The sequence below is a fragment of the Ornithodoros turicata genome, chromosome 1, assembly GCF_037126465.1.
Source record: "Ornithodoros turicata isolate Travis chromosome 1, ASM3712646v1, whole genome shotgun sequence".
NCBI classification, from domain to species: Eukaryota; Metazoa; Arthropoda; class Arachnida; order Ixodida; family Argasidae; genus Ornithodoros; species Ornithodoros turicata.
Window position 1 is genome coordinate 91479992 of NC_088201.1, and position 23731 is coordinate 91503722.

Consider the following 23731-nt stretch of genomic DNA (forward strand, 5'->3'; position numbering starts at 1 on the left):
TCCAGCGAATGTTTTATTCCTTCTTCGTACGTGAAGAAGACAGAGACTACCTGCGCTTCTTGTGGTTCCGAGACAACGACACCAGCAGGGATGTCATTGAATACAGGATGTGTGTACATGCGTTTGGCAACACATGCTCTCCCGCTATCGCGACCTACGGCTTAAGGCGCACCGCACAGGAGGGAGAGCAGGACTTTGGTGCGGACGTTCGACACTTTATCGAAAGAGACTTCTACGTCGACGACGGCCTCAAGTCCTTACCGACCGAAGAGGAGGCTATTGATTTACTCAAAAGGACACAACACATGCTGAAAGGAGCAAACCTGCGGCTTCACAAGATAGCCTCTAACTCTGTGGAGGTCATGGGCGCCTTCCCATCCGATGACTACGCCAGGGGCCTTAAAGACATGGACTTCGACGGAGGTATCGTACCGATGCAACGGAGCCTTGGACTAAATTGGGACCTAAAGGCAGATACGTTCACCTTCAAAGTGCCCGTAAAAGACACCCCGAATAGACGACGCGGCGTACTATCCACTGTGAACAGCCTATACGACCCCCTAGGATTGACAGCCCAGTGACAGTACAAGGTAGGCTGTTGCTGAGAGATATTTCTTCAGAAACCTCAGATTGGGATGCCCCTCTCGACCTGAATGACAGTTGGCGAACGTGGCGAGACTCCTTACATCATCTTGAACGGCTCAAAATACCACGCCAGTACACTGCAGTCTCTCTCTCCGACGCCCGTCGACGGGAAATCTGTGTATTCTGCGATGCCTCCGAAACGGCAATCGCCGCTGTGGCCTACATCAGAGTCACAGATGCTGATGGAATGCAACACGTGGGTTTTGTGTTCGGAAAAGCAAAGCTAGCACCACGCCCCGAACAGACCATTCCAAGACTTGAGCTATGTGCCGCAGTGCTCGCCGTCGATATCGCAGAGTTAGTCGTCAGCGAAATCGATGCTCACATCGATAACATTAAATTCTACACGGACAGAAAAGTTGTGCTCGGATACATCTTCAATCAATCGAGGCGTTTCTACGTCTATGTCAGCAATCGTGTGAACCGCATACGAAGATCTACGAAGCCCGAACAATGGCATTACGTTCCCACCGATCAGAACCCTGCAGATCACGCCACTAGACCTGTGGCTGCAGATGCTTTGGCTGGCACGACTTGGCTGACAGGACCGAAATTTCTCCGGGAATGTACGGACGCGCAGAGAGAGCGCACAGCCTTCCCACTTTTTGAACCAGATCAGGACAAGGAAATCCGTCCTCAAGTGGCTGTCTCGGCAACTCGCGTAGGAAATCAACAACTGGGGGCTCATCGCTTCGAGCGCTTTTCGACATGGACATCTTTACTGCGGGCCGTGGCATGCCTGGTGCATATCGCTCGTTCCTTTCATAACCCTTTGGCTGATTGTCACGGATGGCATTACTGCAGCAAACCTCGAAGCGCGGATGAGCTGAACGAGGCGAAGAAAGTAATCCTTCGTTGCGTCCAACACGAAGAATTTCCAGAAGCCGTCACATGTCTCCGTACGGACGCAGCTCAACAAAGTCGCATTTCGTCCAGCAACCCTTTGTGCGAGCTCGACCCGTTCGTCGACAATCAGGGCGTGTTGAGGGTTGGTGGACGCCTACGGAACTCCGACCTCAACGAAGCGGAAAAGCATCCAGTCATCGTTCCGGGTCGCCATCATGTAGGCTTATTGCTGATACGGCACTATCATGGAAAAGTTAAACATCAAGGGCAACACTTCACCGAAGGAGCTGTTAGATCTGCCGGGTTTTGGATTATCGGCGGGAAAAGATGCATCAGCGCCATGATTCATCATTGTATCACATGCCGCAAACTTCGAAGAAAATTGGAGCATCAGAAGATGGCCGACTTGCCTGAAGATAGGCTAAGCGCGGACCCTCCGTTCACCTACGTGGGACTGGACGTTTTCGGCCCTTGGATGGTTGCCTCACGTCGCACAAGGGGCGGTCTGGCCCACAACAAAAGGTGGGCAGTCTTATTCACATGCATGGCCATTCGTGCAGTGCACATAGAGGTCATTGAGTCAATGGATACGTCAAGCTTCATTAACGCCGTGCGAAGATTCCTTGCGCTCAGAGGCCCAGTGAAACAGCTCCGTTCAGACAGGGGCACGAACTTCGTTGGTGCCTGCTCTGAGCTCAAGATGTCGGCTGTTGACTTCGAACTTCGTAAAGTTCAACGCTTCTTGAGCGAGCAAGGCTGCACCTGGATTTTCAATACACCTCATTCCTCCCACATGGGTGGCGTGTGGGAACGCATGATAGGCATGGCTCGCCGGATCCTAGATTCAATGCTTCTGAACGACGGCTCTCCTCGCTTCTCCCATGAGGTCTTGACCACATTCCTAGCAGAAGTGACCGCCATTATAAACGGCAGACCATTGGTTCCAGTCTCCTCGGATCCCGAATGTCCCTCAGTGCTCTCCCCTGCAATGATCCTGACGCAGAAACCTACGTCGTCAACAGCACCTCCAGGAGATTTTAAAAGTCTTCATGTGAAGCAGTGAAAACAAGTTCAAGCTCTTGCCAACAGCTTCTGGCATCGCTGGAGAACACAGTTCCTGCCCACCCTTCAACGCCGTCGCAAGTGGAAAACCGATCGACCTAACCTTCAAGTTGGCGATCTTGTGCTGCTGAAAGACGTGGGCGCTATACGCAACGAGTGGCCAATGGGACGAATCACCGCTGTGCAACGAGGGAAAGACGGTAAGGTGCGCAAGGTGCAACTCCAGACAGTTAAAGACGGCAAGAAGAAAACCTTTGAACGACCGGTCTCCGAGATGGTTCTTCTGTTCTCGGCGGATCAAAGTGACTGAACTCGTTTGTGTGCATCATAGTGCATGATAGTATCTGGTATCCTACGGGACACCAGCCGGGGGAGTGTGCTGCCACTTACAAGGCACGGGTTTCGTTTCTTTGCTCTATATTTTTAGCGTGTGAATTTCTTGCACTCAAACCAAATGATATCAGTCGAAGTATACACGGAGGGGCAGATTGGAGGGAACCATAACATGCCACCCATCTCGAAGCGGGATCCCCGGTGTTGATACAATTCGAAGAACCCCTGTCTGACTCCACAGGCCATAACCACAACAAGTGTCGGGTTTAACTCGATTGCGTTACAGCGGTCTGGCTGGACGAGGTGGGTGGCTTCGGTGTGTTTGTGGTTCGCTCCGTTTTCTTTTCTTTCCGTTTGTGTACAACGCTTTGGATCTCTGTACCACGTGACCTTTCTTCTCTCCCTTATGTCTTATGTAGACCAACTGTTGAGCTCTCGCTCTCGTCTGTCTGAACATGTAACTCAAGGTGAAATACAGGAACGTTTTGTCACCTCTCCACGAGGTTTATCTATCTGACGAGTCAGTTTTCTTAATCATTCTGATGAGGTCAGAATACTTGATATAAATCATACTAAACGCATACACGGCTAAAACAACGGCTGTGATTCTACAGAACGATCTCTTTCTGCCATGCGAGTATATCTTTTCCCGGACCGTTCTTTATGGAACAATTTTTGTCCAGAACGCAGTACGGGATATTATATACATGGTTGTTGTTAACCTCAAGTCGTTTCTTATTGAAATATTGGCTGGGAAACGTGCTGTAGTACAATCCCCAGCGCTGCACTGCAGTGACGGTCTAGTTTCGGAATGCAAAACATAACGTAATTAAGAATCGAACGGCAGGACACCTGTGAAACACTGTTAGGATACATCAGTATACTGGCACCTTACAAAATTGTGTGACGACAAACAACGATCAATGCTAGCAGCGCAATAAATACTCACAATCTCTGTTGCCTCCCATTGTTTTCTATGGGCACACACAGCACTTTAGGGCCCACCAACATGGCGGCCCGAAGGCACGCCTCTCCCCCACGAGCCCCTCTCCCATGCGCGATCTAGCCTTTACACATAGAGATCAGTGGGGTTACCCACTGATCTCTATGTATTGGCGGCGAGCGCGACCTGCAGGGGGCGCTATAAAAGTCACGTGATCCGCCGGTAGTGTGGAAACAACGGGATGCGTGTCTGCGGTAGTGACCGCGTTTGGTCGTGTTTATACGGTATTGCGCTGTTTTTAATTGCAAATCGTCATCAGCTGCACTTGGAATGAACTTCCAGAACTAGCCGAAACATGAAAAGTTTACAATATTATGATTATCTTGATAATCAAGCAGCGAAACGGAAAGCAAGCGCCAGAAAAATTGGTGCACTATGAAGCATGTTCGGAGCATTTCGCCGAAACGTACGTCGGAATTAAATAAAAGGGTAAGGTACTACTTGTTGGACAGAAAACTGCAACAATATGGTGCTCTTGGTTTCCCGTCCAGATCCGAAACGTTGTTTTCAGGAACGAAATATTGTGCCGTCAAGAAATCTAGCCACGAATGCTCGACAAGCCTCCGAGTCACAAAGCCGGCCTGAGAAAATCGTCATTGCGCTGCACTGTCAGATATGTTTTTGGGCGATTTCGTTTATTGTGCTATCGATCTTCGTAGTGTTTTGCCGTTGTCGCAGGATACAGATTAGGTCTCACACCCGAAGAAAACTTGTATCACATCAGTCGCATATCTCCAGCTAGTAATGTAGGAATAAAGGTGTTACACTGCTGTATGGGTTCTACTGTAGAGTAGTTCATGGACTTGGACATCACACTGTACAATATAATAATACTAATATTAATGAAACAAACAAACACGAATACATACAAGTTCCTGCTGGCGTCCGGAACGAAACTACTACGCACACACAAGATAGCAACACATATGATCACTGATGACAGCGTTCAATGTATGCAATATGCAGCTCCTGTAGGACTGTCACTGTAGTGCTAAGGGGGGCGATCAAGCTTGCACCTCACACAATTGCAGACCTGTCGTTATTTGTTTAAATGAAAAAGGATGAAAACTCTTAACACCCAGGCCCGGATTCTCGCTCCGCCCTGAGGGTTAAGTGCACGCGCAGGGACCCTTTCGTCCATTCACGAAGCATGGAGGGCCCCTTCGCGTGCGCTTAACACTGAGGGCGAACCGAGAATCCGGGCCCTATTATTACCATTTGAAAGTTTATCTGTATTGAATAACTCTGTACTAGCTGCTAATGTCCACGATCCTCAAATGTATTGTTACACGTGGCACTCATTCTATGACGCCCCGCTTTTAATCTTTCAATTCAATTCAAACTTTACGGTTCCCATGAGCAGCCGGGTTGGTCTGAGTAATTCTGCACTACACCAAATAATTCTAATCAAACATAATACACTGACGGTAACCAAGCACGACAAACAAATAATTGTGACACGGCGCTCAAGGCCGATAAGAAGGCTGTTTTTACACACAAAAAATATCCGCATCTGTAAGCTGGTGTGGGCATCGATAGGGAAACTGGAAGGCAAAGTCCGTCCGTAACAGCACTTCATCACACGCGCACCTTTCTAGCGCGCATAAATTTAAACAGGAACATACTCATTACGAATTTAATGTTCATTTGACTCTGTCTAGCCACGCTTCAGGACAGGTAACATTCATGGGGCTGTCCCTCCGCTGAACACCATTATCAAACTCAACTAAACGTGCGTTGGCAAGCTGGTGAACAGCGTTGCATCCACACTACGCAGTTCGCTCCGCCGCCGCGGGAGGGGCGCCACCGTTCGCGCTCGTCCCCAATAAAGACTGGATCGCGCATAGGAGAGGGGCTCGTGGGAGAGAGGTGCGGCAACCGGCCGCCATGTTGGAGGGCCCAATGGCGCCGGCTGCAGCCATCCGAAACAATGAGAAGCGATTCCATTTGGAGCATTTGTTACTCTTTAAACGCTCCTCATTGTTGATTAGCACGCATCTTTCTTAGGAATCAGTGTGCTGGTGTATTCCTACCGTGCTTCGGCGGTGTGTCTGTAGTTTTCATGCTAATTACGTTCTTTTTCTTCTACGCTTCCTGTACTCCGAATATGGTGTCGTTAGTTACGTGCACGGGAAGCATAAAAATAGAGGAATTTGGTGAATGACAACCTATAAATTTAATTCCTTTTGCTTAGAAAGGGTTTGCACTGTTTGTTATTGTAAGGTAGTTTCGTTTGTGTGTGGTTTTCGTTTGTTATTGTGTGGTTCGTTAGGCGCTGTATATGGTTCTCCTTTGGCCTTTTCCATAATCCATTGGCATTCGTATTGTGTTCCACGAGTGTGTTGCAGTTGTTCAGCTGTCGGCGCAGTTCGTTACAGAAATTCGAAGCGCTGTGCACGAAGAGCGCATGACGTAACAAGTGCTGCAAGAGTGATTGCACTTGCGAGGTTAAAGGGACGGTCTCGTACTCCCTGCCCCTTTCATAAAGTGTACCATTCGATTGCCCTTTGTTGAAAATGGAATACTGCTAATTTACCCGACAAAACACGCCACAGTTTACTTCCACCCTACCTCACAAACGGCTTGTTTAAAGTGATACCCAGTAAAATTGGATAATTTTATCCAATTTTACTGTAACATTAATTGCACAGTAACATTACTGCGAACATGACATGTAGAATTTATAAATTAATATTACAACACTCGACTTCTACGGCCATTAGTCATTGTCATTGATTGTTGAATACTATGATTCTTGAGAGCTTCTTTCGTAGTCATGGTCTGTCATTCACGTTTTCTGTGTGCTCCTTTGCAAGATGGTGAAGTCTAATCTTGCCATAGCAGTTAGCTATAAGCTTTATGAGGTGAATTACGTGGTTTTCTTCTGGAGAGCACTCGAACATGTGCTCGTAGAGGGTATGGAAAACGTCGTGTCTCAGAGATGTGGACAAGATGTCCTGTAAAACAGCTCTTGTGAGAAGCTGCCCGATCTGAATGCTAGACGGCAAATTTCCCTCCGAAATGTGGAGCATTCGTCGAACTAGTTTTTCTGTCACCTTGCATATGGCAACGACGCTTTGGGATGGCTTGACAAGCCCACCACGCGATTTGCGGTGGAGTAGGGCACTGCTTGAAGAACTGTCTGTCAGGGCATCAATGCAGTCAGCGCAGGAGATTCTCCTTGTTGCTGACTTCACTACGTACCCTGCAATGTACCCGACGACATCCTCAACAAAGGCAGAGAGTTGCCCAGCGTCTGGTGCTTCTGCATACTCGTGGTCTCCACCTTCACTTGTAGAGGTGCCATAATATCGAGAGGCTTGAATATCAAGCTCATCAAGGGAGGTGGCTTCTGATGCTACTGCAGTTGTCACTGTAAGTATTTGTGTGCTGTCTTGAGCTGTACAATTGCCTCCTGCTGATGGCTCTATTTGGTGTGTACAAGCAGTCTTTTGTATCCAGTCATGAAGTGTCCTGCAGTAGGATTATTGCTCCACCCACCTCCGCCTCTTAGTGCACAGAAGAAAAGCTCAAGGTGATCTTGTGAAAGCTTGTAGGTAAGCATGTACTTCAAGTCATACCTGGGTAAATTACTTCTAAAATGTAATTAAATTACATTACTCATTACTCCAGCTAGAATGTAATTAAATTACATTACTCATTACTGCAACTGAAATGTAATGAAATTACATTTCTACAAAAAAGTAATGACATTACAAAGTCATTACTTTGCCATTATTGGCGTACATATTCCCGAGTTTTGTGGAAGGCACAAGGGACAAAAACACAAAAGTTGACGAAACTTGCCGTCCCCGAAATTTGGGGAAATGTATGCTGACAATGTAACGACAGTTAGCTTGTACTCTTCTATTTGTCTCTTCTACATGTCAGGCTAGTGTGCCACGTATGACGTATCGTTCCACAATATAGAGACGAAGGTGACACAAAGTATCACGACAACAGGAAGATTGTCTGAAGGATGGGCCCCGCAAACAATGATTCTCCAAGGCTACAAACCGTTGACCTGAAGAACATTTGTTTGTGGGTGCCCTAACTAAGGCGACTGGCTCGTCGAAGGGAGCTGACGTTCCCCGTGCCGATTGAGTGCGTCACCGTTCATAGTGGGCGTTGGAATTCTTTTAACTCGCCGGTCCCCAATTCTCTGCCAAGTGCAAACACAGAACATACACTCGATTATTTTGTAAAAAGTAATGGGTAATGTCATTAAAATTACTGCCCAAATGTAATTAAATTACATTACAAATTACATAACGCAAAAAGTAATGCATTACATTACAAATTACCAGGAAAAGTAATTCATTACAGTAAGAAATAATGTCGCACGGTCTATATAGGGACCGTGCGACACCTAAAGGGGGTGCGCTGCTCCGTCGCGACAGCGCCGCCAGTGGCGGTCTTGGACATATCCGACATGATACCACGCCGCCCGTTCTATGCATTCTCAAGTGGAACCGTAGCTTGCGTGGCGACCGCCGTAATTAGAAGGGCTAATTTTCGAAGTGCAAATAATGTGGAACCTTTCTGAGGCGCGAACGAAGAGAATGGAGACAAACTGCACAGAAGCAACCACCGTATTTATAATGCATCTACCGTGTATTCACACGAGCGTGTTTTCTGACGGAGCAGCCACTGAATGAGCGAGAGGGGTAAATGATAAGGCGCTGAGGCTACGCCCTTTTGGAATGCCTACACAGATAGTGTTCCAATGTGCTGTCAGCTCAGATGTTGGGGAAGCCGGGGATAACGTTCGCGCTGCGGTTGAACGTTGCAGCATTAATTTTATGTGCACGGCGCTTGGTACACAATGGACGAAAGAAAGCGAAAATTGGTGGCTCTTGCTTTTCTCATTGACGATAGTGAATGCTGCCACGAAAAGAAGCGGTTAAAGAAGCTATGGAGGAATGAATGGGTGCTGAGGAAAGAGTACGGTCTGCAAAATAACCTTCTACGGGAGCTACGACACGAGGACCCATTTGTCTACCGCAAGGTTTTGAGAATCGATGCGGCCACTTTTAAATACATTCTGCTCCGCATAGCAAAGCACAGGAGGAGATTATAGAGGCCAATATGCGGGACAGTATACTAGCCAGTGATCGTCTTTCCGCAACCCGTCTGCAACTGGTTCGTTCGAATTATGTGCGCTTAAACATGCCTCTAAATGCATAAAACGTTCGTAAATAAGAGTGAGCGGGAAAGAGTGTAGGAGAGAGTACTGTGAAAGCTGTGCGTCGTCGTTTTTTTACCGTGACTCCGCAGCAGTCTGACGGTGTTGAGTGTGGTGTAAAGCAGAGACGGCTGTGGCGTAAAGGTCGCACCTTTCGAACACATTAGAAACAGCTTCACCGCATAGCAGAATTTGCGCCAATCATTGCCGTGAATGATAGAGCTCTCACTTCTGATTCGAGGACAGAGTGGGGCGTACACCTTTTTGTGTCAGTTGTGTTCGTGTGTGTGGTGGTTCTTCTGCCGCACGTTCCGCTAAAGCAAGAAACCTTGTCCTCCTTCTGCAGAAGGGAGGTCTTGCTGAACGGCCCATCTAATACTTTGGTCTCCCCGACGAACTCATGCACCCTCAAAGCATCTCCACCCTTCATCCTCTATCCTCCATCCGTCTTGCTTTTTTTTTGTTTTTTTTTGGCTAGCTTTGGTAGCTTCCAATTCCTGCGTTTCATTGGCCCTATTGTTTTAGGCGTTTAGGTTGGTTAGGATGTTTTTGTGTCTACTACTCATTCCCAGTAAAACGTTCATCCCGTATACTGGTGGCATAGCGAGGCAGAGTTCACACCCACTCAAACAACCATTATGATCTTTCCTGTTTCCTTTTTTTTTTTTTTTGTGGGGTACGTTACCGTCCCATACATACATATAAAATTATGGAACAAAACGAAATTCACGAATTGGCACTTTTTGCATATCGCATTATATAGGAAGCTCCCCTAGTGAATAATTATGAAATATGTCATGACAAAGCGAGACGCTATCACGTAAGTGTTGCATTTTCAGCACTATAGCTTTATCTAGGTGCAAAGCACGTTACTCTAAAGCGCTGTGGCAGTTCCCAAACTGTGTGGCCGCGATGAATGGGAAACACGTAAGAATAGTGAAACCGCGGAAAACTGGCTCCCTTTATTACAACTGATCGTTCTCGTTGATGCTTGTCAGAACACAATGTATGCACACAGTGGCCCCCGCGAGTGCACTGCATGACGCGATGATGACCCCGGGGTGCTACCATGTAGGCTTGTGTAATGACAGCCCTAAAATATTATACCATTACATGGTTAATTTATGATGCCAGACAACTATGAATATGTGTGACCCCAGAGTGGCCGGCTTGGGGATTAAATTTTGCCCCCCTTTGTCTTACCCGGCGTGCTGCATACTGCTCACACATTTCTCGTTTTTCAACGAAACTGCTAGCGTCCTGAGCCGATACCTTTTGGTTTGGAACGCGAATGCCGCCAACTCGTTATTATTAATTAACAGCAACTGATACAACGACTGCGCCGTGAATATGGGGACCCAATAAGTGTTTTGATGTACACATCTACCGTTGCTTCGACATCTGGGTGTCTCTTTTCCATTTCAAGAGCGATCTTTTCCCACATGGCATGTTTCCTCGGTACATTTCGGTTTTGCTCATTGGCAAGCTTCCACAGATCGGGTGTTGCTCTACCTGGTATATTAGATAAAAATAATAGAGCTTGTAACATTGGCAACAGAGGATGGCTTTTCTATTTCGCTCCGTCCTCCTTCTGCGCGTCAGTCGTCAGATTCTGTGCCGCGCGAACAAACTATCCGTGTGGTACTTTCTGACGGACGGAGCTGCTGAGCGCAGTGATGTTGCACAAGGCTCTTTGATATCTCGCCAAAAATACAATAAAAACGTGCGCGCTTCATAGATTCTGCTGCGCGATAAGCTCCGCCCGCGACCGAATGGTTGGATGCTTGCGTGATTATGCTGATACCTCCTTCTCCTCCTTCAGTCGCTGCGCAGTCACAAAAGGCGCTCGTGTGAATACACGGTTACAGTACGGAAGGAGAACAGCCACTCGCGTCTGCCCGGTCAAAACACCTGTAAGTGATACGTCGAGAGGACGGTTATTTGACTCCGCACAAAATCCTGGCTTGCTAGCGAAGGCTATAGACGTGTATTCCTCTGACTCCAGCCATTTGTAATATCACGTTTTTGACTGAGTCTTGTTCTTGTATTCCTTTCGTCGTCTTTGCACACACATAGCTTCGTCACTGAAATTTACATCGTGCGTCCGTTTTATCCATACAAATAAACACGTGGGGTCACAACTTATTGCCTGAACTTGTACTGCAGTTTTTCCAGTATCTTCAGATACAATAACGCTAAAAAGATCCTCAAAGAAGAAAGTATATGAGTTTTTACCTCGGCTACCGCCGTAGGCTTGCGGGACGACAGCTGTGAAATGGTCGGTGAGTAAATACTAGACCTTTTGGACAACGTATAACTTCTGTTCTCACTGTGAGACTCGTCATACCGCGAGCAATATCGGCTCTGGGCACTGGCGATGAAACACCTCAATCATGATCTTGAAATAGGTTGCCGTTTGGTCGGTGCATTTGACGGTGATATCCAGCGGCGTTTCACCGTCACGAAAGTGGCAACTGTAAATCATTGATCATTTTGCAGGTCCTCATTCAGTTTCATTGAAACTAGAACAAAAGAAATAGAATATATTCGCTCATGTTGTGCACACCCCATGCAATGGCCGAACGCGCGTCACAAACGCTATTCGCTGCGAGTCATCGGTGGTATTGGAAGCGTAGAAATCACGAGAAATTAAGCATCTGGTCCCTAATGAAGAGTTCTTTTAGGTGCTGGCACAGTTAGCGATGCTGTGGCAAAAAAAGATGTCCGCACTTCACATGTAAACAAAGCTGGCTACCCGGCGGCTATCACGCAAGGTACTTTCTCCGGAGGCCGCATCGCGGCGCCACCAGTTTGTCGCACAGTCATTATAGAGATCAGTGGGGTTACCCTACCCCCACGGTCACGTGGTACAACTCTGTCACGTGACCAACTCCTACTCGAGAGTAAGTTGTGGAACGCACCCATATGTGCCGTTCGCTGGTTGTCATATGTACCCGCCGATCTTACTGCCGAGAGATGGCGGCAAGCGTATTTCGGCGCTGCTCGGCGCTATGCGACCTAATCGCCTCTTGCGGCTGATTTCAGTGCTACTCATCACGTGATTACTCACCTGCCGTTAACCCATGAGCGTGAAGTTATTCGATTGGTGCATTGGTTCGCGAATTATTTAGCCCGGGGATTTAACTGAAACAACCGGTATATGTTAATTGCAGCTAACCAACGGAAGCCACAGAATTGCTGATTACAGTCTGCATATGAGCAGTCTGTAGAACAAATCCGGAAGACAAGAAGGACAACACGAAGATATAACGATTTATTTATTTGTTTCAGAATACTGCTGGTCCCAGAAGGGACCCTGGAAGGAGCAGGGAAGATGCATATATAATATGTACGGCTCTACCCCAGCTCATACCGAGACAACCCATACCAGGACAACTCATACCAGATAACTCATACCACACTCAACTCATACCAGGACAACTCATACCAAGACAACTCATACCACACCTGTGTTTTTCGCGGGAAATGTTTTATTTATATTTTTTGTCTTGCAGGAAGGGGGGGGGGAATATGTTTATTGCGAAAAAAAAAGGGGCAGGTAAAAAGGAAAGGTCAGCCAGGCAGGAGCCGACTTGCTATTCCTTGTAAAAAGAAAAGAAAGAAAAGGAAAAAAAACAGAAAGGGAGAAAGACGCAAGCGGCACGTGGGCAGCAGAGGGGCATGAGTACACGACCGCTCAGAGGCAGTCCAGGAGCCCAGTGTCACCCAGGAAGCATATGAGCGCTCTGGTAACAGCCCATTGCTTCTGCCCTACGGGGCCCAGTAGGGTGGCCAAAGACAGGTCTCTGTGCCCCAGGGCAGATAGACGGTGCGTGAGTGCGGTCCGAGGAGCGGCATATCTTGGGCAGGTCATGAGTAAATGATGGGTGTCGGCGTCGGTGGAGCAGGAGGGGCACGCCGAAGAGGGACGCTGCTTGATCTTGAACAGGAACGATGGAGTACGGGCGACATTCAGGCGAAGACGATGCAGAGCCGACTCTTCCTTTCGAGACAGCCGTAGCGACACACTGAAGGCCATCTTCGGGTCAATGCGGTGGAGGAAGGTGTTGGCTGCGACAGTGTTTTCCATGAAGAGGTGGGTGTCGAAGGAAACGCGCCGGCGGATGTGTATGCGGCAGACGGATGGTGATAACGGGATGACAGTGTTGCACTCAGCTGCGCCATGAGCGCGCTTCGCTGCTGTGTCGGCACGTGTGTTTCCCGGCAAGCCAATGTGGCTTGGCACCCACTGAAACCACACGGAGTGGCCGGAGGTGACGAGGAGGTTGTGCACAACCAGGATCAGTGAGCGGATGTCAGAAACCACTTGCGAGCGAGGCGAAGACAGTGCCTCCAGCGCCGACTTGCTGTCTGTGAGGACTGTCCAGCTTCCAGGTGGACGAGCGGATACAAGCTTCAGTGCTTCGTGAATGGCTACAAGCTCCGCTTCGGTGGGCGACGTTTCGTGGGGAAGCTTGAAGGCTTGTTCGATGTTTTCGGAAGGGAGGAACAGTGCTGCTGTGGAGACGCCCGCGGAGACCGAGCCGTCGGTATATATCTGCAGTCGCTGGCTGTGTAGGGCGTCCAGGTGCTCCAGCACGAGGTACCGCAGGACAGGCGGGGGATGGTCGTTTTTGCTCGTGATGCCAGGGATATGTGTGTACACGGTGGGTGTGACCATCGACCACATTGGTGGGGTGTAAGACGAAGTAGACGCAGTTGATGGGACCGACACCTTCAGTCGCCGGACAGCGGCACCGAATGCCGACGCAGGGCAGTCATGGTCGATGTCCCGCAAGTGGTGGGCGGGATGACGAGTAAGGTATCGTGAGTAGGCGCGGAGGGTTTCCACGTCGCGCAGAATGTGTGCTGGAGACTCCTTGCCCTCTGCTAGAACCAGGTATGTGTCTGTCGTTTTGGGAACACCCAGGCAGACGCGCAGGCTGCGGGCCTGGATGTTGAGGAGCTCGCGTTCATTGGCTTTGCTTACGGCGTGGAGGACTGGGAGGCTGTACCTCAGGGTTCCGGTCACCAGGGAGGTGTGGACGAGCTTAAGGTCGGTGCAGGTAGGGCCCCATGACGTTCCAGAGATCCGTCGCAGGACATTGACGAGGACAGACAGCTGGGAGGACAGAGCTTTGATATGTTTGGACCAGGTGAGGCCCCAGTCGATGGTAATGCCCAGATACTTGTGGTGTGGCACGAACTCCACCGGCAAACCTGCAACCCGTAGCGGGAACTGGCGGAATGACCTGGGCGTAAACGCCATGGCGACCGTCTTGGATGGTGAAACAGACAATCCCCGGTCGGAAAGATATTGGACAACATCATCAAGGGCTCCTTGCAGGCGACGCTGAATCGCGTCACGGCGGGTGCCGGAGGTCCACAGGCATATGTCGTCGGCGTAGATGGTGATACTGACGTTGCCTCGGAGGTGAGCTGGTAGGGAGGCCATGACAACGTTGAACAAAAGAGGGCTGAGCACACTGCCTTGCGGGACGCCGCGGCGAACAGGGAAGGATTGGGTGTCCCCTTCCGTAGTGCGCACAAACAAAGACCTGTCCGATAGGAAGTCCTGAATCCACGACAGCATCCGGCCCCCCACGCCGGCCTCTTGGAGTGTCGCCACAACAGTACTGTGGAGTACGCTGTCGTAGGCCTTCATCACGTCGAGGAAGACAGCGGCGGTATGTAGGCCTTCAGATCGGGCTTGCTGCGCGGAGGAGGTGACGGCGATGACATTGTCAACGGCAGATCTACCTTGTCTGAATCCGGCCATCACCTGCGGGAAGAAGCCCGTACTTTCAAGGTACCAGGCAAGGCGCGAATGGACCATTCTCTCGAAAGTCTTCCCGATGCAGCTGGTAAGGGCAATTGGCCTAAATGAATCGATGTTGTGTGGCGATTTGCCAGGCTTTAAGATGGGGATTACCATCGCACACTTCCATTCTGTCGGGACGGAACCGGCTGCCCAGGACGCGTTGAAAATGCTCAGAAGAGACTGGCGCGCGCAAAGCGGTAGATTTCTGAGCGCCTTGTAAGACACACGGTCCGCGCCTGGCGAGGTATGCACGGGTGCATTCTCCAGCGCAGATTCAAGTTCAGCAAAGGAGAATGGAATGTCTAGGAGAGGTTCGCTCGACGACTCCAGAACTACGGGGATGTCCTTGGATGAGGCTAGTGAGTTGGTGGGGGCTGAGGCGAGGCGGTCGCAGTACTCCTCCGCTATTTCGAGTTCCTGACGCCCGGAGGCAAGCGAAAGCGATCGGAATGGCTGGCGCTGAGAGACGGGCACATGAAGCCCTTTGAGCACCGACCACAGCCGAGACAGCGGCGTGCGCGGCGACAGTGAAGTCGCAAAGTTCCGCCAGTGGGTACGTGCCAGTTTAACCAAGTGCCTATGGACAGCCTTCTGTACACGTCGTGCCTCAGACATGTGTTCGGGCAGACTAGTGCGACGGGCTCGTCGTTCCGCGCGGCGGCGGAGCGCGCGCAGCCTCTCGTACTCCGCATCGACGGCAGTGAACTTTTCCGGTATCCGCGCAACGCTGGTGGAGGACTGCGCGGCACGAACGACTGCTTGACAGAGTCCCTTTCATTCATCAGCATGGAGTCTGCAAAGTCGGTCTCCAGAGCAGATCTGTAGGACGCCCAGTCAGTACGCTTGACGCACCGTGCGGAGCGCCGCTCCGTTCTAGAGTGCTGAATGTTGACCAGGACAGGCAGGTGATCGCTGCCCATCGTGTCAGCATCGACTTGCCACCTGGAGATCCGCGCAATGGAGGCCGAGGCCACAGTCAGGTCCAAGCAGGACGAAAGGAGAGTCGACTGCACAAAGGTTGGGGAGCCGTCGTTTAAGATATGAAGGTCGCGTTCTTCAAACAGGGCAGCCAGGCGACCGCCACGTGTGTCTGTGCGCATACTTCCCCAGACGACATTGTGCGCGTTGAGGTCACCACAGAGCAGGTAAGGAGGGGGAACGCTATCTAGTAGCGCCGCGATCTCGCGCACATTTTAAGCAGCAGCCGGCGGTACGTACAGTGAGACGGCGGTGAACACAACCTCACCCAAGCGAACGGTGCAGCAGGCGTACTCGCCCACTCCTGTGCAAGGAACAGCTCTCTTTACTGCCGGTATGTCGGACCGGACGAAGAGTGCGGCACGGCTTGTCCTGTCTGGGGGGAGCGAGGTGAAGGTAATATAGTTCGACAGGCGGAAATGTCCATTGATGCCACACTCCGAGATACACATTAAAGGAAACTTGTGCCGCCATGCGAACTGGCGAAAATCAGACGTTTTAGAACGAAGGCTTCTTGCGTTCCACTGGAAGACTGTGGTCGTTCGGTGCTGCAGGGGAGGGGAGTGCGTTGCTCTTCTGTCCATGCAGGGTGCGTGCGTGCGATCGATGGATAGGCCAACGGCTTAGGCTACTTAGAACCTTGAGTCGAAGGCAAAGATGGTTGAGATGGCCCGTTCTAGTTGCAAGATCGATTGTGCCTCGGCAATGGCCGCAGATTCGGGGCAGGCTGCGACAATGGCTTTCAGCGCCGCAAAGAGCAACTGGATTACCACTGCAGCTGCGTCGACGCCTCGTGTCCGGTCCACAGGTGGTCGACGGGTACGGGCTGATGCAGCGGGACCGACTGGGGCAGCAGCGCTTGCGCCGGGTGTCACGTCCGACACGGGGGCGGTCTGGGTCGGTAAAGGGGGAAGGGCAGGGAAGTCAGAGTCACCCCACAACACTGACTGGTCCATCTTTGGGGCAGGTGTAGGGGGGAGACGAGCTTCAGCGACCTTCGCAGACCGCTTGCGCCTACTTCTCCTCTTGCGCTCGTTCTTGCGGACCCTCTCTTTTGCCTCTTTGTAGCTGCTGTTCGAGCGCGAACGCACTCGTGCGATGCGCATTTGCTCCCTGAATCTGGGACATTCCTTCGACGTAGCCAGGTGGTTACCCATGCAGTTAATGCAGGTGGGGTCGCTCGCCGGGCACGCTGAGCCTACATGCGACTTGCCACAGTTCGGGCAGGCCATCTCCCGGGTGCAGCATGCGGCGACGTGCCCATGCCTGAGGCATTTCTCACACTGGGGTACGCGTGGAAGGTAGCCTCGGACCGACATGGTCAGGAGGTGGAAGCTTACGTGCAACGGGGGTTTCGGACCGAGGAAGGTCAACCTAACAGCCCCAGCATCTTTCCGTATCCTCCTCGCCGCGATGAGCGGGGGGTCGGACACAATGGCTTCAGCGATTTGCTGATCCGACAGAGACGTGTCAATCCCAAGGATGACACCATAGCTGGAGTTCGACGGACGCGGCTCGTAGGCACGGACTGGAACGTTGCAGACCCTGTCGAGTCGCAGGAGAGACGCTTTCGCAGATGCGGTAGCCACATCGACTGCAATAATATTCTTAGCGTAGTTGGGTCGGATTTCCTTTATCCTGCCTGGGAGTTCAGACGTCAGGAACTGAGAAAGCTTCAAGTGGTTAATCTTAGCGAGGTTCGAAGATCGGTCCAGGGGCGTGAGGAGCACAGTGCAGTTCTCCAGCGGGCTCACTCGAGCACCGCCGCGCAGGCTGACCTTTCGGGCCCGCTTGACGACTTCCTGGAAGGGTCGTTCATCGTCGGATGACGTTAGCGTAGAGCGGCTCGTTGATCTTTTACGAGAGATGACGGTGCCACGGCTCGCAGACGAGTCCGTTTCGCAGCCACTAGCCATTTCCGTTGAGGACCCGCTGAGGGGGTCGTCTTCCCCCTCCATGGCCAGGAGGGCACTGGTGGGCCTCCCAGCAAGGTGATGCGAGGCGTCTGTAGACCCCAGACAAGGGGTTTCCCCAGGAAGACGAGATATAAGAAAAATAAGGGTTAATGCTGAGAATCAACTAAGGACGGCGGAGCAGAAGAATTAAGCGTGCGCGCACCGCAGGAAGGGGTGTTGATTATGGGAGTAGCTTTTTTGTACCATTCAAATTCAAGTTACGCAGGGAATGGCCATATCAGGAAAAAAAATGTCACGGAATGTGACTTATACTGAAGGAAATGTACCAGTCCTACAGATGACAGTTGCCGACGCACACTAAAAAATAGTTAAAGCACACTGCAATTGTAAGGAGAAATGGGGACTTTTTTTTCTAAATAAGGCAAATCGAGAATGTCCCACATTTCCATTGTCGTACGGAACGTTAAAACACCAATCCTTTGAATATGTGGTCAATGGGCTCAATCCGTGTTGCGGCCCATTACAATGCTATACGCAAGGTGTCCATTGACGCGTTTCTCCAAGCGTTGTTTTCGCGATTACATATAGTACGTATATAATATGTACACATAATCATATAGTGGCGACAATTCGAAAGAAACTCGCAAATGAGTCGCGGTAAAGGGGCCCTAAATTACCTTAGCGTACGTGACGATCGGTAACACGAGTGTTCTATATACCGATGCTCAACATCATTTGTAATTTGTAATACCAACCGTTGATGTGTTCTAAACTGCTTTGCAAAGGTGCGCAATATGAGACGAGCAAGGTGAACAAGGTGAGCCATAAGCAAAGCATACCAAAAAAAGAAGAAAAAAAAAAGATCGGCATACAGAGGACGCACGTTTAGATATCCCTATGTTTTTCGGAATATATCGCGCGCCATATTATGCAGTCATCAGCGAATAAACATGCTTTACAATTAATGTTATTTAGCATATCATTTATACAAACAAGAAACAGCAAAAGTCGCAAGATTGACTCCTGTGGTATACACCAGATGCGGTGCCCAGTCTTCGCAGGATAACTTAAAGGAGTACAGAGGGCTATCTAAAAAAATCAGATTAAGACGTCTGATGAAAGTGTGTGTCATTTTACCGAACAGCGTGAAAAGTTTTGATGTGTGCAGTTTGTTCCCCCCCCCCCCCCCCAAAAAAAAATCACATAAACATGGCTTCGCGCGTAACGAGGAGGATAAGTATGATGCGACGTCACCGATGAGGTTACAGGGGCAACTCGTTCGATCACACAGGGAGTCTCGGAGCCAAGATATGATCTTGGTATTAGGTGTCAGCTTTCTATAGGGTACGTACACGGTCAAATGCCTTGGAGAGATGCAAAAACAAACTGTCAATTTGTACGTTATTATCTAAAACTAATGCCAAATCGTAGATCAAATCAGACAGGGCCGTGACAGCGGAGTAATCCCCACGGAATCGATGCTGCAAGGGAGTTAGTAATCCGTTCTCTTCCAGGAATGATGTTACTTGATCATGATGTTACTTGTTTGCAGAGGTGGGGAGTAATGCATTACCGGTAATGCATTACTTTTGAGTAATGAGTAATGGTAATGAATTACATTTTGCCAGCAAGTAATGAGTAATAGTAATGCATTACATTTCGACTGAGTAATGCAGGGTGGCATTACTCATTACTTTTGTCGAATGTTCATTGCGCCATGTGAAGATTGGGAACACATCCAGGTTTTTTCAACCCGCCTTTAACAATGAACTCAGGGCAACAAAGAAAGAGAAGGGCCCAGCCTGGGGAATTCTACAAGAGTTCAACAGTCGGCGGTGTGTGTCACAAGTGTCCATGATGGTATCACCGATTTTCTCCTGTACGCATTTGGAGTAAAGGATAATCAACGAAATAGAAACATAGCCTCTATTAGGGTAACAGGTGACAATTGCACTAGTGATTCGCTGTTTTGGTATGGTACTGTGTTAGTTTCTCTTGTGCTGTCAGAGGTCGTTTTTCTGCAAGGACATAATTTTAGGGCTGGGCATAGCGAAAAGGCATCCTGGAGCCGGCGGGTGAAGACTTGTCCCATTCGTAGGTCGAATTTAGTGCGTATATAGAGCCAGTTAGTTGGGATGCGAGACATTTTACGGTTCGGTGCAAGCTATAAGGATCGCAGCCTAGAATCGCTAGATGGGTTCCCGAAAATGAAGAGACTGTTCGTGCAGTTCAACACGGAAATTCAGTCATTCGCTTCCCCTGAACGAGTGTTCAGTACGGCAAAAGATGTCCTGTCGCCGAAGCGGGAAAGGCTAGCGGATGAAAACTTTGAGCGTTAACTCCTACTATGCTGCAGTAAATATTATCAATAGTTTTTGCCTATCAGCCTCGCTTCTGTCGGGATTTAGTAGCACCGATTTGGGGGATACTCAGGTGGCTATTGCCTATAACAAAAAAAGCAAGGAAAACTTATGCATAGCATCTTTGAGGCTTATGCCCTAAAATGTAAATGTAATGCCAGAGTAATGCCATTACTTCGTTAAAGTAATGGCATTACTAATGCATTACTAACATCGAAAAAGTAATGAGGAGTGTAATGTATTAGTTTTTTATACAAGTAATGAGTAATGGTAATGCATTACAAAATAAAAGTAATTTCCCCACCTCTGCTTGTTTGGAAAAGATGTGCTCTTACAATTCACAACAGCTGGAAGGAAAAAAAAAACGTCTGAACCAAAGACGAGGTTCCTGTTCCTGCCTTACGTATCGGTTTTACACCTTCGTCCAGCGACATCTGGAAAATAATGTTGAGGAATTGCGCAACCCACTCGGCGTACCTTCTAAGAAAATCATTCGCAATATTGTCTTGCAAATAAGACCTAATAACTCGTCCTGGAGTAGCCAGTCCCGAGTCTTTTTGGACTAGCATATCCACTGTTTTTTTTTTTTTTTGTTTTTTTTTCCTTTACCAACCAACCCGCAGAAGACTTCGTGATACTTAGCTTCCTGAGTGGCATAATAAGAAATAAACATACAAGTACTGATTTAAAGTAGTATAATACTAATAATAATTCGGGGCTTTAAGTCGTGAGACAACGGTGATAGATCTATTATTAAAGGAGTTCGCTACATTTCTATATTAGGTGTTGTCTGCTGTGCGCCATTATGTTCCTATTTTGCTCGATACTTAGAGTAATCATACGCCAAATTTTCTGGGGGTACACAACAAGGGAGTGGCCATGATATTTCTTTTTAGCTTCCCTTAATTTTCTCCTTTAGAACCTTCGTCAAACCTGAAACCAGGGTTAGTTTACATCGCCGTCTAATTTTGGTTATGCGACGTTTAGGATGCTAAGCGTCGCGTGTCATGGATGGTCTTTGAGTATAAACCTTGTCTTTTTCGTTTTCCCTGTTTTTTCCTTTATCTTTCCTTCCTTCTCTTTTTCGTTTTTCCCATTTTTTTGGGAATAGCAAGCCGGCTCTTTGCCTGGCTAGCCTTTCCTTCTTTTTTTCTTAATAAACATATTACCTCCCTCCCCCGCGTCGCGTGTCATGGATGTTCTTCGAGTGTAAACCTTGCGAGACTTCTTGGGCACGAACTTTGTTATGCCTATGTGTACAGTGGCCTTGAAAAAAAATTCAGGTCATATTAACATTTCTCGTGGTGCTACAGATCTGGTACAAGAATCTGCCCTAGGAATATCGTATTTAGGTCTATCATGCTTGAATTTTATATGGTGCATGTCAAAAGAACCATCTTATGGTCTGAAAGTCCACCAAGTATTTGTCTCTCATTTTCAGTCAGAGGTGTTAGACACCAGGAACAAATCAAGTATTGAAGCAGAAGATTCTTGAATTCTAGTGTAGCTCTTGACGACCTTGAATAGGTCATAGCCACACGACCACAACACTCGCCGATTTCCCTATTGCGGCGCTTAGTACGGGCCCCATCGCCTCGGCTCAGTCATGTACGTGTATGAGGGTTCGTGTCGCTGAGTAGCAGCATTTACTCTGTTTTATTGCCATGTTTTGTGGTAAACGTAACGAGGACGCTTAGTACAACAGCCTACAGCGTGATTTGCGCAAAACAGGTACGAATAAAGACCGTGAGGGCTGCGTAAGCAACGACGGGAGTAAAAACTGCTGGCAGACGATGTTCCCTTCTGTGTTACGTAAAAGATGTAAACACGAACATACCTTCGGCATCTGTATAAATGATCTTGGCAGGGCGAGGTTTGAACCCTAAACAACGTAAATAATGTGAGAAATGTTGTTGACCAGGACGGGGGGGGGGGAGGCTTTATTGGCGCACTATTACGCTACAGTCGTCACTTTTAATACTTTAAGTGACGAAGGCTTTTCGCAAACAATGCGTTGCGGTGCTTGCGTCTTCGTGACATTAATGCGATATGCATGGCCTCATAAACTTTGTTACGACTAGAGTAGCTTTGCAGTGTCGCTGACATCTCTCCTGTATCTGAACAAGGGATTGGCTGTCACATGAGTAGGCACAAGCCTGAAAACATGAAGAGAATTAACGACCAGTCCCATTATCCACAAGCAAGCATTATCATGCTACAATTTTCGCAACTATTAGTGGTATCCTTTGTCTGGGATGTGGCCAGTGCACAGAACAGTAGACATAGTTGTGGTCTTTAGGGTTTCGTACGTCATGTCAGTGAGAAAGGCGAGCTTCGCAGATGCTGTCGCTTCCCATGTAAGGGAGTAGTCCAAAAAGCTGTAGGTGTCCTCATGGCACCTACGACCAAGTCGTCGGCTGCGAAGTGCCGAGAGCACACGGTGGAAAAGAGCACATGTTGCAATGGTTCATTCGTGCCCAAATCAATATAAAGGCGAGGATTATATGACCACGAGCAGTATTTAACCGTTTGTGACTCAAAGGGCACGATGCCGCGCAAGAACCAAGAAATGACAATTTTTCGTGCTCACCTGCATCTGGACCCCTAGATACGTTATTCAGCCATTTCTTCAAGTAGCGTCCGACGGGTACTCTTGAAAGGAAATTCCTGGTTCCGCCCCTTCTTTGACTTGCAAAGAGGGACGGTGCAGTACACCATAACGTAGTAACGAAGACACAGTGAAGTCTGACTTCAAAAATTGACCAGGGAAAGTACACTCCACCATGAGAAACCATGCTGTTGACATAATCCGTCGTCTGCTCGGGGGCCCGTATGGAGCGCCCCAAACGCGCAGCGGCCACTCGGCAAAGCAATTTCCGCGGCGCTGGGGATGAGCGCGACTGTTATGGTCGTGCCAGTATATAGTAGGTCGTAATCATAGCAAAAGGCAATATCCAGTAGTGCATTTCCATCCCTGAAGTCCCCAACTCCGGTTTCCTAATTTACACCCGCAATCGCCCGCAAGGATAACTTTTTGATTATGTGTTTTGACGAAATCATATAACCATATAATGTGTTCAAGAAAGAAGGCATGTAGGTAACTGTTGCCGTAGTCGGCCACGTCTGGCAGCGTCAGGCAACGTCGGCCTATCGCAAGGTGTGACTATATATTCAACAATCGTGACATTACATCCTTAACCGAATTCGATGTCTATAGATTCCATTTGCAACTATTTTATACCCTTTTTAATATAACCTGATGATGGTGGTGATGAGGTAAGAGAAAAAGATGGGGATGTGAGCCGCGACAGGGTCGGAATGGCTTCCCCAGGACGCCTACAAGCGGTGAAAATGCAAACAGGTGCACATATGGTGAACGGGTTAACGTGCAAAATGTAGGACAAATGCTTCAGAACGAGTGAGGGTAGTATGGTAGAAGTAATATAAAGGTGTGTGTGTGGGGGGGGGGGGGGCACACACGTAGCAGGTCATAGGGCGCACCTATATTAGGTTTTTCAACTCGAAACTGTCTAATCTATAATGTCAGCATTGTGGTTGTCGGTAGTGGTCCACAACGCAGGT

General features: G+C 48.9%; 1 protein-coding gene across 1 annotated transcript; it reads left to right on the plus strand.

The window, feature by feature from the left end:
* The first annotated feature begins 832 nt into the window (after positions 1-832).
* On the plus strand, positions 833-2554 carry LOC135378744 (uncharacterized). The gene has a single exon (XM_064611835.1). It carries the CDS (start codon positions 833-835, stop codon positions 2552-2554), a length of 1722 nt encoding a protein of 573 aa, XP_064467905.1.
* Positions 2555-23731: the final 21177 nt, after the last annotated feature.